This window comes from Convolutriloba macropyga, unplaced genomic scaffold (genome assembly GCF_964194025.1).
Source record: "Convolutriloba macropyga unplaced genomic scaffold, txConMacr16.3 SCAFFOLD_5240, whole genome shotgun sequence".
In the NCBI taxonomy this organism is placed as follows: domain Eukaryota; kingdom Metazoa; phylum Xenacoelomorpha; order Acoela; family Convolutidae; genus Convolutriloba; species Convolutriloba macropyga.
In genome coordinates, this window is record NW_027452186.1 from 1 (window position 1) to 17,883 (window position 17,883).

The following is a 17,883-nucleotide window of genomic DNA, read 5'->3' on the forward strand; positions in this document are numbered from 1 at the left end:
AGAATTGATTCAGCAAAATTTTGCAACAACGAGGTAAATAACTTGGGTTCGTTTATTTTTAAAATCCTATAATGGTGTTGCTCACTACACCGTTAAAAATCCTATGATCCTATGATGTGTTGGTGGTAAACTGTCGCCATTTTGAAGCCCACCTTTAAAAATTAACAAAAACTGAAGTTTTGATTTGCAATGGGGATTTTGGAGCTGCTTATCATCCCGTGATCAAACTTTTAGATAAACATATGTTAAAAAAAAACAGATTTTTTGTCCTCTGATTTTCGATTGCATCTCTTCTGTTTCATTCTCCTTGTTTGCTGTTATATACAATTATTTATTAGGATTTGTTATAGAAAGAACACATTTATTTTGACTTCTATTATCCTGCAGATTGAAACAAAGTTTTTTTTTCGTTTCCACCTCCCCGTGTGTTATGCACCCCCAATTACAGAGGACGTGCAGTTACATAGTAAATCATAGCGTTATAAAATATGACAAGTGCTCCTTGGGGGTGCAATGAATATGCACCCACTTACCTGCGTTAGGGATACAAGCGGAAAATATCCTCAAAAATTATCTGGACTGAAAAAACCGCTTGGAAACGGCACGATATTGAAACATTACGATTAATTGTTGACAATAGCAACATCAATTACTTGAGATCAGCATCAAAAGTTAACATTTTCAATATATCAGCATGAAAAAAAACAGAAACAGGTAAGCCGGAGTCTTGATTTTTATTACGTATTGATTATTATTACATTTTTATTACCCGGGCCAAAAACTGTAATAGAAATTGCATAAAATACCATTTTTAGTGAAATTTTGAGTGTTTGTCAATTTTTCAGCGTTTATGAATTTTTGACCAAAAATTTGACGCTTGCATTTTTAATTGACCAATTTGGACCAGTTTTGTAAGCTCTAAGCAGAAGATTGTTTTTGATCGTTTTTGAGCTCATAAAAGGCTTTTTGAGCTCACTTAAGTTACAAAAACACAGTAAATACTAATCTTGAATAATATTTTTCTAGTAAGCTATTATTTTTAATTGAAAAAATTTTGAAACTTTGAGTCGCCGAGATAAAATTGGAAATTTTGTAGCAACGTCAAAAAAGTTTACGAATATTGAGCCACTGCAAGAGCAATGCCACCTCTTGGCTCTCTGGAAAAGTCACTCCAGAGATAACACAAACACAAACGTTTATTTCGAAATTATTTATGGAAGAATTTTCTCTAAGATGCATACTGATTTCTTTAAACTTCTTACATCGACCGACCTTTGCGAAAGAGTTTTTATCCTTTGTTAGTTCTGAGAACAGTCGAATAGTTCTGAAAATTCCTGGGTCACTCATCATAAAAGTTTTTTTATTTCATATTAAGTCATATATGATTTGAATGATTTCTTTATAGTCATACAAGGATCGCAAAAATTGAAACTTAATCTCAAAATAATTTACTCGTTATTCTCTAAGCTACTGATACGAAAAATTGTACACAGTCAATGATGAAAAATGTGTTAAAGTTTTGATTGCAATGTCAACTAATTGAAAATGTTTTAGGTGATACAACCTCAACTCAGGGAACCGCTGAAGCTCTAGAAACTACTTCATCTCTGGAAACTGCTACACCTCTGGAAACAACCCTAGCTCATGAAACAACTACAACTATGGAAATTACTACTACTGCGGTATTGTATACAGAAACAAGTCCAATAGAAACAACTACAGCAACATCAAAGGAAACAACTACACAGGGTAAAACGACCTCAGTGGAAAAAACTACTGCTCTAGAAACTACTTCGGCTGTCGGAATTTGGTCGGAATGGCAACATTGGACGTACACAACCGAAGATTTCTGCTATGGAAATGGGGTCACTGGTCGGTTCAGAACCCGACACTGCACAACCGAACCCACAATATCGTGTCTCGGAGATTCACGAGAAGAATTCGTCCTCGACATCGCTTTCGGTTCCCAGAAAAGTATCGTTCCTTTAGAGGAAAATGAACAAGAATGTGCGTTTTCAAATTTATCCTCGTTTACTGGGCTGAAATTTTTTTGCGCGTATGACATAATAACGGGTGATAGTATATTCTGGACGGGTTTGAAAGTTGATTTGGATCTGTACGATATCGGAGGAACTATTCTGCTTTACAAGGATGACGGAAATGACGGTTTATGGGATAGTGTTTATGTAACAGTCACAGATTTTTCATGGCTGTCAACTTTGTTCATTTCGAATTTGCTATCGGGGATAAGAGAGTGTGTTTACACCTCAGATACGGGTATTTTGAATCTGGGAAAGTGTAGTGGGTCTATAGCTGAGACAAATATCATATGTGATTACTATAAAAAGGCTGAGGGAAGGTGAAAATACACACTAAATAAAGTTAAGGTAATTTTACCTTAAAAATCATCCTAGCTCACCATAAGTGTTAAGGTAGATTTGCCTTTCCTTAACTCACCTTAACTATCCCTAACTTTACCTGAACTTTACCTGAAAATTTAAGACCTCACTACTTTCAAAAAAACCTTAATTTTTACTCTAACATCTTAATTAATTATCTTAACAGTACTTTAACCTTGTTTAGTGTGTACGCGACAAGTAGAACCTAGTTATGGTAATCATTGTTTTACACATCGCGATATGTGAATTCATTTGTGCGCAATAAACGTCGATAGTCCCGTGGTTTATGATTAAAAAGTAACTAAAATGAGATTTACGCGTGAACTAAGAGCAACCAGAATTTTTCAATAAAGTATAGATCTGTTCGACCCACCCACCCACACCCCCCCCCCCCCCCCAATAATAAATTACTTGGTACATAGGGTATAATTAACAAACGGGGGGGGGGGGGGAGGGAAGGATTGTATCCAAATGTAAAAATGTATTTAAAATGTCATAGACGTTCAATTGTCTATATATGCCTTTTTTGGTAGAAAAATATATTTCCCACCATGAACGAAATCTTGAAATTGCGCTCATATTCAGCCCGACGATTGCTCCCCCTTCCTCTCTCAATATGAACCCACAAAAGAATATGTGAATAAAACATATGCTGTAAATGTCAAAGACTGGATATTTCAACGAAATACTTTTTCATGAGTCAAGTTAATATTTACTGTTTGTATACCGCATGATAGTGTTTTGTCTACTATTTGATAATTAATTTTTGCATAACTTAACAACGCTTTTGCATTGACAGTGAGGCATTCAATATAATTTCGTGCTTCTTTAGCTTAAGGAAAGATTTTATTGTGAAAAGTTTATTATTTGATTTATTTTTCATGAAATGAGAGGACCGAGATAATATTTAGTGGAACCAATGAAGTTAATGTTTCTCAACTCAACCATAAACAATTGAAAAAGAATGATATGATAAAAAACTTGAAAAAACTTAATTTGTTGCAATTCCATTTTCTGAATAAGCCACATAATTGAATACTTTTAGCATCAATTGTACACAAACCATAAATATTTTATCTATTTTTTTGAAGTTAAAGTTGTATTGTTGTCAAGAAAAAACGAGGCTTGTCTAGAGGTGATCGGCTAGGCTAGGAATTCCCCCAAGGATCAAGTTTTATCGCGAATTATGAGAGTTTTATCGGTTTTATCGGTCAGGCCAAACTGTGTTCTATCATTCGTTGGCCATACGGATCAAAACCGATTTCCTTAAAAACGTAGCCATTTTATATTTTGAGCTAATCAAATTAAATGAATCAAAAATGGACAATTCTTTGTTTTTTAATGATTCTGCATTGAGCGACAATCTTACTACATACACTTGTCATTCCTCGTTGTTTTTATTGATTAGAAAGATTAAAATATAAAGATTAAATAATTGATAAGAATAATCCATATAATAAGGGAAAATTTTACCTTAGACACTTCCATCCAAATTGTTGCAAAATTTTCCAAAAATTGATACCACTGTTTAATTGGTCGCACATTTGTTGTTTTATTGGAAAAAAAATTGACATCGTATGTTACAAACTCAACCGTTCCTATGAAGATTTCGAAAAATTTTCAAATACCTTGGAACAATACCTTGAGTTTCATCTTCTCCTTTCTTTTCAATTACACATAAATCAGAATTATTATTGATAGATATGATATATAATTAGCACCTCCTCCTATGGTCAAAAACAGTCAGTTCCTCGCAGATAATCTATTTGCTCGATTATTCTCACTCGATTATTCTCACACTGCTGTTCGCAATGTTATTGTCCGTTTCTATTTTAGGGAAGAATAGGGCGATAAATGGAACTGAGGTAGAGCTGCAGTAATTAAAAATTATGTAACAGTGAATTATCTATTCAGGTAACGATTAGTATTATAACAATAATATACTTCTTAAGTTGTACCAATTTACCATATCCTTTTCAGTTTTTCAACCATTTTCACAAATTACATCCATATATTCATTGTAACGAATAAGAACTGTTTTTTGTAAAATGCTTTTAACACTTTTTTTTATTGGCTACTTTGGATAGTTTGACTTAAACTTAGTTTAACACGGATCATCTGGGCTCCTGCTCTCCGAGAGGTTGTTCACCGACGGCCTCAAGAATCTGTTTTTCTCTCTCAACCATCTTTCGGGATAAGCAGGGCAAGTATTGTCTGGATCATGCATGTGGTATAGTCACTCGTTATCTTTTTTAGCTCTCCAAACACAGTTGTAACGCTACTTCGTGGTGTAATTTTCTCTGACCATCACTACATATAGTTTGTCTGGACCTTACTTTTTTGATTGGTTTTCCTTTCAGATACTTATTGTGCGCAGGGATCGCACGAAATGTTCTCTTCCACTACCAACCATCATTCAGTCATACAGCGTAGCATTAATCTCAAATTCCCTACACACCAATCTTTATAGCCTTGCATTCGCTTGAAATTACTCACACGGTTTTTTATTTGATGCGCTTTGCATTCACAAGAGACTCTTATTAGTAGTCTAGCCAATTCACTACTCAATGGACAGCTACATCTATTTTTCTCGATTTCACTTGCGTTCCTCAGTTGACTTTCGAATCGGTATACAATCTTTTGTCAATTGGAGACATTTCCACAGTGAGAAGTAGGTGATGAGAACCATTTTTTCACAGGGTCACAATGACAGACACGCTGCTCCCTTCTTTCAAGAACGCTATTCAATGCTCTACCGCGACACCTCGCATCTCAAGCTCTTGCTTGCGCTAATTTAAATCGCACTGGCAAGGAGTTCAGAACTTATTTTTTGGTTTTGTGTTCAAGGTGGCCTGTTCAGGGCTCAATACTACTTCTTAGACTGTCCGCTTTGCTAATTTACCCTTACTCTGCTAGTGGTAGTTAACCAGTGGGGCGGTTGTGGACCTCATCTATACCCAAGGCGTCAGGCCCAGCGTAGCATTGCAAGTCCCGACAGAGCAGAGATAATTAATTGAACAGTTTAGTTAATGAGGCAATAAAAATTCAGGTCACTGCTGCTGAAAATGTCGAAGCAGGCAAAAACGTTTTCTTAGAAAGAATTGTCAATCAGTGCAATTTGTCACTCAAAAAAACTGTCATAGGATGAAATAAAGCAAACATTGATCATTGCACCACAACAAAGTTTTTGAACGGTGCAAACACATTGCAGTGGTAACTTATTATCAACAACATTTCTATGGTTTTTCGTGTTTGAACAAATTTGCCGAAATCAGCGACAATGCCAAAGTCGCCAAGCAAACGGCAGTTCCTCCGTCGCTAAATTCGACACTAAAATCTAGCGATAATAGCAATGTGAAGATTTGTGTACAATCACCCAGAATCAAAGGATAAGATTATTGTCGAGGGATTACAGTCAATTACACATGTCGCTAGTTTTCGCTCATTGTTAAATGAGTAAATTAGTGACCTCTATACCAAAATTAGAGCATGTCGGACTTTTTCGCACTCCCTTACTTTCCTGATCTTAATACATGGGTGTGGAAAACAGCAATATGCCGAGTATAAGTATACTCGCGCAAATGTGTTTCTTGCAGTCACATGAAAATTTTTGTTTGAGAGTTCGGGTTCGTATCTCGGCAAGTCCATTTAAGCTGAAAAACTAAATTTGATATCGTATAACAGAAGCAGCGACGATGGAAAAAGTATTCTAAAGTTTCCCACTAACAAAATGGTTCCCATTTCTTTCGAAAACGACAAAAATGTCAAAATTTGACACAAACGGCAAAATTTTCATTCGTTAGAACATAAAAAGATACAAAAAATGAAAAAAAAAAATTTGAATCCATTCATATGTACAAAATTTTGGTTTTGTTTTTGAAATGATCGGTTGTGTAGGCAAAAGTTATTTTAGTATTTTTGTATTTGGGACATGAGAAAGCTTGTCTATGTTTGAATAGTAAGAAATCATTAGGCCTGTAGCGTGGCAAATGGCCGGTTGCTCTATATGCAAAATTAAGTTTGATGTTTATAATCATTTAAGTGTCCATGCTGCAAATTTAATCCCCAAAAATTAATGTATGACTTTTGTATGAGAATCGCCGTTTCAAAAGCTGGCGCAATTTTTATTAAAGTTTTTTAACATTACCCATTGAGGTATCTAGATACAACACAATGAAATTTTCATTGTTATTGTATTTTAATTGTATCGAAGTTGTTGATCATTGGTATAGATTATCTTGGCTACTTGACGATCAAATTGATTTGTTGTGATCAAATTTTAGCCAAGTTTTATTGGAAAAAGTGATTGTGCTAAGAAAGCAAACATACTGGTTTTTTCTTCAAACTATTACTAATAATAATAATAATAATAATAATAATAATAATAATAATAATAATAATAATAATAATAATAATAATAATAATAATAATAATAATAATAATAATAATAATAATAATAATAATAATAATAATAATAATAATAATAATAATAATAATAATAATAATAATAATAATAATAATAATATTAATAATAATAATAGTAATAGTAATAATAAAAATAGTAATATTAATAATAACAACATTAATAATAATAACAATAATAATAATAATATTAATAATAATAATAGTAATAATAATAATAATAATAATAATAATAATAATAAAAATAATAATAAAAATAATTATAATAAAAATAATAATAATAACAATAATAATAATTAAAATAATAATAATAATAATAATAATGATAAAAATAATAATAATACTAATAATAATAATAATAATAATAATAATAATAATAATAATAAAAATAATAATAATAATAATAATAATAATAATAATAAAAATAATAATAATAATAATAATAATAATAAAAATAAAAATAATAATAATAATAATAATAATAATAATAATAAACACAATAATAATAATAATACAAATGAAATCACAGTTGTGTTTCCGGGATAATTGCAGCAGAACAGCATTAGGCCTACAGTAGCCTGTTCTCATTTGTTCATTTTTCTTACTGTTCCACACAATTCAATCTGAATCTCTCTATGAGCACCATTGCTTTTTTATGGTGACTATCGCAACTTTTATAGAGTCTGAAACTATCACGTGGTACCATCATTGCAGCCAACATTGGTCAGGCTATGGTGAATCTGGAGTTATGATTAAGTAAGAGCTCATCCTTACACAGACAGTTTCACAGAGGCAGGGTATTAAACTTTCTATCATTGGCGTGTGAACCACATACCTTACCTCTCGGCTATCACGCCAATAACTTAGTTTTCAAACAATTTCTTACAATTGAAATTTTAACATACGAATGAGAACGGTGTTAGTAAAATTTTTCTAGCTATAATCGAACGTAGCAAAAAATTTATGAAGCGTCCCAAATCAATCAGACCTTGCGCAGGGTCCAATTAATTGTTAATTTTTGCCTTAATTCCAATTTCAGCAACTCAAACGTACAAATTTTGATTTTTGAGTCCAGCACTTTAAAATTTAGTTCAAACGAGAGTGCAAGCACCCTGACCTAATTTAGAGGGCGAACAGGAAGAAATAAAATTTACCAAATAAACAGCGGGCAAGTAAATGTTTTTGTGTGATTTTGATTTAAATTAAGTACAACCAATTCCTAAATAAGATTTATATTTGTTCATCACCTCCTTTTTAATTTCTTAATATTAAAAACAATTAATCAAGATTAGACAAATGTATTTGTGATAGTTAGCAAACAAAACAAATTGTTTTCATATAAAACCAGTTTAAATTCTTAATTCGAGCGAGGTTGGATATAGCTACGCCCATTTGGTATGGAAAAAAACTATTTGTTTTATAAAAATATTCAAAGTGTGCTCTGAGGCTATCAATTTAACTGATTAGAATTATATGACCAAAGGTCATTTTGCGCCCATGTTTCTTTCTTGAACCTAAAACTTGTTGAGTGAACCATTTGAAGAATTTACCTTTGTATTTTTGTCACACAATTTGATCTTTGTTTCATTATGAACCTTATTAGATTTCATTCAGGGTACAAGAAAGTTTCAAAGCATGGAAAACAGTTTTTTAAGAAAAAACTGTCAATCAGTGCAGTTTGTCACTCCAAAAAAAATATCCCAGGATGAAATAAAGCAGATACTGATCATTGCACAACATTAAAGCTTTCGAGCATTGCAAGAACATTGTACTAATAAGAATTTATTAACAGCATTTCAACTGTTTTTCGTGTTTGAGCAAAATTGACGAAACCAGCGACAATGCGAAAGTCACCAACCAAACGGCCGTTCCTCCGCCGCTAATTTCGACAACAAAATCTAGCGATAATAGCAATAGGAAAAATGGTGAATAATGACCCAGAATCACAAGATTAGATTAAGTTGACATCGAGAGCAAGGGATAAGAGTCAATTACGCTTGTCGCTAGTTTTCGCACACTGTAAAATGGGTAAACTAGTGACGTCAATACCAGAATTGGAGCATGTCCGACTTTTTGCACCCCTTACTTTCCTGATCTTACTACATTGGTGTGGAAAACAGCGATATGCCGAGTATAAATAAACTCGCACAAATGTGTTTCTTGCAGTCACATGAAAATTTTTGTTTGAGAGTTCGGGTTCGTATCTCGGCAAGTCCATTTAAGCTAAAAAACTAAATTTTATATCGTAAAACAGAAGCAGCGACGATGGAAAAAGTTTTCTAATGGCTCCCACTAACAAAGTGTTAACATTTCTTTTCAAAAGCCACAGAAATGTCAAAATTTGACACAAATGGCAAAACTTTGTCTGTTAGAACATAAAAAAAAACAAGAAACGTACAAAAATTGAATCCTTTCATATGTAAGAAATAAGAAAGTTTGGAAAAGGCTGATTTTGTTTTTGAAGTTGTTTGGTATTTTTGTAGTAAGAACATGAGAAAACTTGTCTGTGTTTGAAAAGTAATAAATCATTAGGCCTGAAAGGTGGCAAATGCTCGGTTGCTCCATATTAGCTCCAACCTGGTTACTTGACGATCAAATTGATTGGCTGTGATCAAACATCAACAAAGTTTAAAAAGTTTTTTTGTGCTGTGAAACCGAACATACTGGCTTTTCTTCAATTTATAACTAATAATAATGATAATAGTTGCGGTTCCTGCGTTATCGCTGCAGAAGAGCATTAGGCCTGCAGTAGCCTGTTCTCAGCTGTCCTATTTTCGTATTAATCCCCACGTATCACACTGATCTTTTTATGAGCACCATTGCTTTTTTATGGTGACTATAGCCACTTTTTTTAGCGTCTGAAACTTTCACGTGGTACCATCATTCCAGCCAACATTGGTCAGGCTATGGTCAACCTGGAGCTATGATTAAGTAAGAGCTCATCCTTACACAGACAGCTTCACAGAGGCAGGGGATTAAACTCTCAATCATTAGCGTGTGACCACACACACCTTAACTCTCGGCTATCACTCCAATAACTCGATTTTCCAACAATTTCCTATGCTTGAAATCGAACATATCAATGAGAACGGACGGTTTTGTAATATTTCTCTAGCTATAACCGAACATAGCGACAATTTTATTAAGCGTCCCAAATCAACCAGTTCTGCTGCAGAGTTCATTTAGTTTTAAAAAGTTTTGCCTTAATTCAAATTTTCAGCAAATAAACAGTACTGATTTTGAGTTTTCAGTCCAGCATTTTAAAATTTAGTTCAAACGAGAGCGCAATGAGTCTGAACTAATTTAGAGGGCGAAGAGGAAGAAGTAATTCTACCAAATAAACAGCGGGTCAGTAATTCTTTCTGTCTGATTTATAATTAAATTAAGTACAAGCAATTCCTAAATAAGATTTCTATTTGTTGAGCACTCCCTTTTGAATTTTTTAATATTAAAAACAATTTATCGAAATTAATCACATTTGTTTTTGTGATCGTCAGCAAACAAAACAAATTGTTTTTGTATAAAACCAGTAAATATTAAAAACTCGAGGGTGGGTATAGCTGCCCATTTCTTTAAGATTAAATTAGTGCCTGAAATATGGCGATGTTTAACACGATTTTTCTTATACATATTTTCCTTTTGATTTGTGTTATTTTTAAATTTTCGGACTCAAAAATTGTCAGATTTTCTTACTTTTCATTTTCATTATCACCAAACAATACGAATTCAGAATCACATGAACTAAATGGCAACATTATGCAACATCTTAATTACGTAACACTATCACAGTGTGCTTTAAACTGCTTGCGTCACAATATTTGTCGTAGTTTTGTTTATGGGAAAAGTCATATTTGCTCTTTAAGTTCTGAGTCGGAACTGGGCCCAACTGGAAATTCCGTCACTGGCTCCTATAATTTTTGGAGTGGGTCCCAAATTGGGTGTTTTGAAAACGGCCAGGATCTTAGTCTGACGAGTGCTGGAAATAGAGATCCGTGTCTGTTGGCTGGAAAAAGGGATTCACCACCAAAAACAGGTAAACTGCCAGATAAATTAAAGGGCTTTAATATAGGTAAGATAATAGGGGTAATACAAAGTTAATCGTTTTTTTTTCGATTACAGAATAAACGGATCTTTTCCGTTTGTGCCCCCCCCCCCCCAGCTTAGTGGGCGCATATTATTTGCACCCCCAGACGCACGTGTCATATTTTCACATAATGATTTACTATGCAATGGCACGTGCTCTGTAACTGGCGGGCGCATAACGTACTGGGGGGGGGGGGGGCACAAACAGAAAAGATCCGAATAAACGAGTTATGCGGCCGTCAACTTCGCGTACTTTATTAAAAAAAACTCGTGAACTTCTGTTTCTAGTTAAATTGTCAATAAAATTGGCTGTGACGTCATTGTAACCTCAATTGGGGTTCAAGCAGCCAAATGAGGTCATATACTTTAACCCAATTCATTTGGTCGCCACCAAACAAATGTCCTGATACTCTCCTATGATTGGATGAAAAACTAGTTCACCAAAACCCACTTTTTTGTTAGTTTAGGTAATAGGTAGAGCATGATAATTTACTGCGATTAGGATGCTATCATTGTATCTTATCCATTCACAATGAAAACGATAATTTCACACAGTGCAATAACCTTAAGTGTAACTATTTTTTTGAAGTACTAAACCGCATCTTGTTATAGACCAAATCTCAAAGGTTTATCACAATTTTCCTAACTTCGCTGCGTAACTTCTATTGCGTAACTGGCTTTCTAGGTCGTTTGCATAGCAAATTTTTTATAACTAGCGTGCGTAATAAGATTATCAATCAGAGGTCAAAGTGAAATCTAGAACAACGGCGGGGTGATTTCTAAATGGGCGCAAAAATTTGCAAGTGACAAGAGTTGCTACAAAGTATTGATTCATAGAATCTGTCTCAAAACTAGTTGTTCTTTTTAAGCTTGTGACTATATACTCCGTCCATTTCTAACAATAGGGTAGCCGCATAACAGGTACAGGGATTTTGATAGGTTCCAAAAGAAGTTTTCTGCCAGAAATTGAATTCAATTTAATTAGACTTATAAGTTGAAAGTTAACATAAAGTCTAACTTGTCATTACAAAATTTAATTGCGGTTAATTGAAAACAACAAAACTACCAAAATTAACCAAGTTCAGTTCAGCTGAGAAGATCGATATTTTGCTCATTCGCTCTGATATAGACAGTGTTTATTTGCTGTAAGTTCTCCAATGTTGAGTTCTCCATTGCTAACTTCAGTTGGTTTTATGGCTGGTATACCGTTGAAATAAACCAAACCAGTTCCGAGACACTTAAAACCACAGTTGTTCAATTTCAAGCCTCAAGATTTTATTAGAATCTTGATATTTCTCTTTGATAATGGGTGTATAAACGGGCAAAATTCGATCTTTTCTCATTTCCCAAATCAAAAACAGCCTATTAAACAATTAATAGAAATTTGGTGTATATCTCTATGTTCTACGGTAAAGATTTTTCTTAGTTTTTTAAACTTCATGTTATAATTCATGTTACAAACCCAGCAGCATTTTGTATATATGAAAAAGCTAAAGCTGAAACACTTTTCAACAAAAATAATTGAACAGTTTCTTCGTCACAGCAGAAGCTAACAAGCCTAGAAAAAAAGAAGGAAAATCAATGTGAAAATCACTTTTCAAAGCCATGGTCCTTTATGGTCTGGCAGTGAGGTTGAAATACTTTGTCATACAGGGGCGCGTCCACAAAGAAAAAATTTTTCGCACTTGCGAGGAATCTTTTAATGAGTGCATGCTTACGGACACCATGACGAAAGCAGTTTGGGGCTAATAGCTGTGAAACTCACCCACAATTTTTTAGTGTTCAATAAATAAATGACAAATGTGTTGGAATCATGTAAATCAATTTGACGTGGTCAGGAACCCACAGGTAATAATGGGTGAACACGAACACGAAGAACAGGTGCAACTTTTTCACGTGGATGTAGTCCGTCCGATTAAGGCCTATGTTACAAAACAAAAAGCGGCAGAGTACCAATCATATTGAAAGGTGCTGAGCGAGGTCACTTGTGAGATGAGACTTCTCACTGTAGATTTGCTATTAGTACTCCAATCTTCACATTAGTCTCGGAGAATGTAAAAAATATAAATTATTTATGATGGTAGAAAGGCTCAAGGCAAAGATGAAGACACTGGCCAGTTGTAATTTGTTGGTTGTCAACGAGGCGCGCCATAGAATCTGAGACAAGGCAATGCAAAAAATTCTACTAGAAACGGTCAAAAAAGTTCTTTCAAAGAGCAAGTATCTTACTAAAGACAAAAAATGAATAATCAGAACAAAATGAGTTACCTATTGGGCAATATTTTAAGCACGGAACTATTGCAAATATTCTGAAGTGAAAAGCAGGTGGGAAAATATTGTTATGTCAACAAAAGAGATCAATTGATGGCTCGAAAAGTCAGCTAACAACTGGTAAATGACGCCAGCTGACTTCCTCTTCGGCGAATGATTCATCAGAAGCATGAACAGCACATTTTGCTAGCTCGAACAGAAACAGACTGCCACAAAGCTATTTGTGTCTCGGTTGACGACAACTTTTTGATGCCAGGAAAACGACAGTGATTTTGGCAACCAAGAAGTCGCTAGACTTTTTGGCATGTTGAAGACAGGTTGATTTCACTTGCTCGTGGGTCTAAGGACCGGGCAAGGGAGGGTACGCTAAAAGTGTTTCAAAAGGGTTGCAATAAATTTTAAATTCAGTAGTTATTAATGAATTGTTTTAAATCCTCGTGATCTCAAGCCGACATAAACTTAAAAAATCAGGGAGCATTGTTTGAAGATGTACGCGTTATAGAAAAAAAAGGTGCGGACTTATTGTGATTGTGCTTTTGGTAGAACCGACGTGGCTATACATCTTAATGACGACCAACGCTTCGTACAGACATAAAATGGCACCCGCCAAAAACGCTGGTTTGCACGAATTGGGATTTGGAACAAAGCAAACTTAGGTACACAAAAAAGCAATAAATGACTTTGTTGAGAAAATGATGAAGACGGGTCTGATTATGTGAACTAGATATTTTCAATGGCAGGTTGTTGTTATTGAGTCACAAGATTCGAAGAAACACTCAACAGGGGTTTCTAGAAGCAAACCTATATTGTACATACACATGAAGAAGAGAACAAAAAATGACAGATGTAAACCGGAAGGAACTTTACTTAACGCATCATCTACAACACATTGATAGTTACCAAGAGCAGCAACAAGAAAAAGAATGTTAATCAGACACTATAATATCAAACTCTGCCAATGAGGGGTAACACACAAGAGAAGCAAAGACAGAAAATGGGGCCAATTCAGTTTACTACGTTGCAACTGGCAGGATGATAGCCAAAATATTCACTTAATTGTTACCTGTCTCGATATTTGAAACGTTCTGAACAGTTAAGATGGAAGCAAATCAACATAATTTAATAAAAAAATATCAATGTTATTCAAATTTTAAATTCATTTATTTTTTGAGTTAAATTCAGAAGCATTTGGTTGAGGTGGCAATTTTTTGTGACATGAACACAATTATTTTTAGCTGAGCAGGTCACAACTTTGTTCCTGTACTAAACTGTGGACATTTTTAAATAGCTAAAATTATCCAATGTTGAAGTTTCCCGCCGCAAACTTCTGGTTCGTTTATTGATATGATTCATCTGGACATTGATTCAACTCCTTATGATTCCTTTTGCAAATCAAACTTGGTCATATTTAAAACTACCACAATAAACAAGGTAGCATATGTTTTCTGTTCTTTGAATTTTCTCATTAATAATGGGCCGATTTCACAATTAAATAACTAAAATCTATTGTAAAAATATAATTATTATTGTCGTATTCTGAAATTTTTATTTTCTTAATTGGTTGAAAGCTTGCATTGGTTTTATACCATCAAAAGATCCTTTCTCTCAGCTATTGGGCCTTCAGGTTTATTGAATCTAGAACTGTTCTATTAAGGAGTAGCAGTTCTATGTTAATTGTTGTCTGCTATTTATAATGATTTCATCTGCAGCTTCCATTAGCATGATCATTTTGGCAGTAATGTTTGTTACGAATCTTCCACAAAATTTGTTTTTGTTTGTTTTGTTGTTCTTAGTTGCTAAAAAACTATATGCTAGGTGATTAAAAACTTACAAGACGAAAAGACAATGAATGAAATCTAATGGAGAACAAAAACGAACCTGGCCTTTTCCTTAGAAGAGGGAGTATATTGTTGACAAAAAAGAATATTAATCAAAAATCTAAAATTGAAAATCGGAGGCCAGCTGATATTGCGAGGACCAGCTGAAAATTTTTCACACGAAAGTGTTATCTTTTGTTCAAATAGGAGCAGACTAGCTCTGATCATTAAAATGTCTTTCTTTTTTAGTTTTCGGAGCGAATGAAAATGATATTCAAGAATGATAGTCTTGGCATAATTTGATTTGACAAAGAAAAACTAACATCCTCATTTTTCTTAATTCTGATATAATTTTGCTTGCTTCCCATAAAATTTTTCCGGTTTGATTATACTGCATAACATTCTCTGGGTTTTGATATTTAAAATTTTTCTGAGTGGTTTGACTTTTGAGTACACGTTGTCAAACTTTTTATTTTTTGTCGTGTAAATTTGATTATGGCATGTTGAAAAAGAACTAGTCAATATCTAGTATCTTATAACAACTTTTAAACCAACTATCACTATTTTTCTTGCATGAGATGCAATCGGATGTTATGATAATTAACTTGTTCTCAGTTGCCCAGGCCGAGGTCGCAGATGGAAACTCCTTAAGTCCGGACTGCCCAAAAAGGAAAGAGCCATGTCTAGTCTTTCAAGAGTTGATAAACATTTTTGCAAGTTCATTGTGCGTTCAACAGTGCTTGTGTCCAAGTTGTCGACTTTTTGCTTCAATCGTATCCAGACTTTAGAACCGTTAAAATTTGCTGTGCATTCTTCGTGCGTGTGTGTCTCTATCAAGACTTCTTGCGTTTACCCGACTTCCTTTAGATCATGTTTAGATTTTCGTGCATTCACCAGATTTTAGTCCAGATTTTTTAACGTTCGAAAACAAATTACTTACTCCGGAATTGAAGAAATTGTGGGTTCATATCCACACAATGTCAAACCACACAGAAAAATTTTAAATATCAAAACCCAGAGAATGTTATGCAGTGTGTAAACCGGAAACATTTTATGGGAAACAAGCAAAATTTTATCTGATCTAAGAAAAATGAGGATGTTAGTTTTTCTTTGAAAAAAAAAAGATATTAAATGAAGTTAGGAATACAAGTTCACGAGTTTGAAGGTACCCGTTACCTTGCCAGACTGGTACATGAAGTTTTTTTAAGAAAATTAAAACATTTGTTCTTAAAAATTTGAGCCGTTACTTTTTAACAGCCTACGCGAGTGCACCAATTTATCATGTGGCTTTTTCCCCCGGCGCTGCATCGTGGTCAGAATGGGGGAAATGGACGTACAGAGTTGAACACTTTTGCTATGGCCGGGGAGTAACAGGGCGCTACCGAAGCAGAATTTGTTATGGTCTCTCATGTATTGGAGAGTCACAAGAAACTTACTCTCTCGAAATCGCGATGGGTCAAGAAGCAAGCTTAATGACGTCACTGCAACACGAGCAAGGTTGTTCACAGATGGGCATGACTTCTTTCACAGGCCTCCACTATTTTTGTTCACATTCGATAACTTCAGGCGGAACTCTTTTCTGGACTGGTATGAGGGTCTCGGAAACCCATTTGAATGGTCCTGGACCGATTATCCTCTACAAAAATGACGGAACTGCGGATAAATTCGACAGCACTTATATTGAGGTCACAAATTCGACGTGGCTGGGCACATCCGTAACTCTGGCTAATTATCAGCTGGGAAAAGAGTGTATTTGTACTTCCCCCGGGGGCGTGATATACTTGGTATACTGTGACTCACAAATCAGTCAAACAACAGTCGTTTGTGACAACTACAAACTTAATTGAGAACCTCAAAAATTATACTAGACAACTTATTGCTATTCGGTTGTGATCTTTTCCGTTTGCCCAAACCCATCCACCTTGGATATATTTGGAATAACGTAGCTTTGGGGTGCAAATATCGCACGTGGTCATGGGGGTGCAAATAATGTGCAGGAACTAAGCGGGGGGGGGGGGGGGGGTAAACACAAAAGATTCACTTTTGATGTATCGAGTTATTTGTGGATTGAAAAGAGGGTGAAATCATTTAAAATAACTACCGAAAAGTAGTTGTCTAGCGAGTTTATTTCGGGGTTTCGTGTGTGTTAATATAGCGCGCTGTTAGCGCAAGACTATAGATTGACATTGTTGATTACGTCGATACTCATAGTAATGGTACTGGTCATCACTTGACTAGGACTTCTTGGACCTATTGATGTCCTTTCAAGTAGATTTCATATTATGTTATTTGATTTAAAGCATACATGTTGCAAACAAATGTCCAGCGTACTCCACAACAATTTATTTTTATTATAAGTCCCTTTATAGTATCAAAAAATCGTAGTACTGCTCGTAGTATTTTAAACAAAGCTAGACAGCTATCTGCAAAATCTTTTAAATAATGGTTATCTGCTAAGATTGGCACTAAAACTTTATTAGATAAACAGACAAAATTTTCAATTACAAAATAAAAAATTAATGAAGCACTTGGTGATGAAATGTAAATTTTCCGACAATTATCGACTTTGCTTGTCATTTAGAAGCTTCACTTTTTGAGCACTGTGTCACCAATTTTTGGTTGCTTCACGTAATTTAATGGACAATTTTTGGACAATTTTGACTTTCATCGGGGCTGTGGTGTAACTGCTGAAAGTCCACGATACTAACTGCAAAAAACTTGCGACATAGCAACAAAAGTGATTCTGCATATGTATGCAAAAATTTTAAAAATCGCAAACTAAATCAGAGGAAATAACTGCAAAATATTTATCGAATAAAGAGTTTCAGAGAGAACAATAAAATCATGATCTGATGGAAAAACAATGCAAACAAGTGATTTTTTTCAAATTT

General features: G+C 34.4%; 1 protein-coding gene across 1 annotated transcript; it reads left to right on the forward strand.

Annotated features, from left to right (window-relative positions):
* The first annotated feature begins 598 nt into the window (after positions 1-598).
* On the forward strand, positions 599-16,839 carry LOC142357277 (uncharacterized). The gene is made up of 4 exons (XM_075408928.1): positions 599-714; positions 1,555-2,359; positions 10,685-10,854; positions 16,250-16,839. The coding sequence occupies exons 2-4, from the start codon at positions 1,662-1,664 to the stop codon at positions 16,837-16,839; spliced, it is 1,458 nt and encodes a 485-aa protein (XP_075265043.1). The 5' UTR covers positions 599-714; positions 1,555-1,661.
* The last annotated feature ends 1,044 nt before the right edge of the window (positions 16,840-17,883 follow it).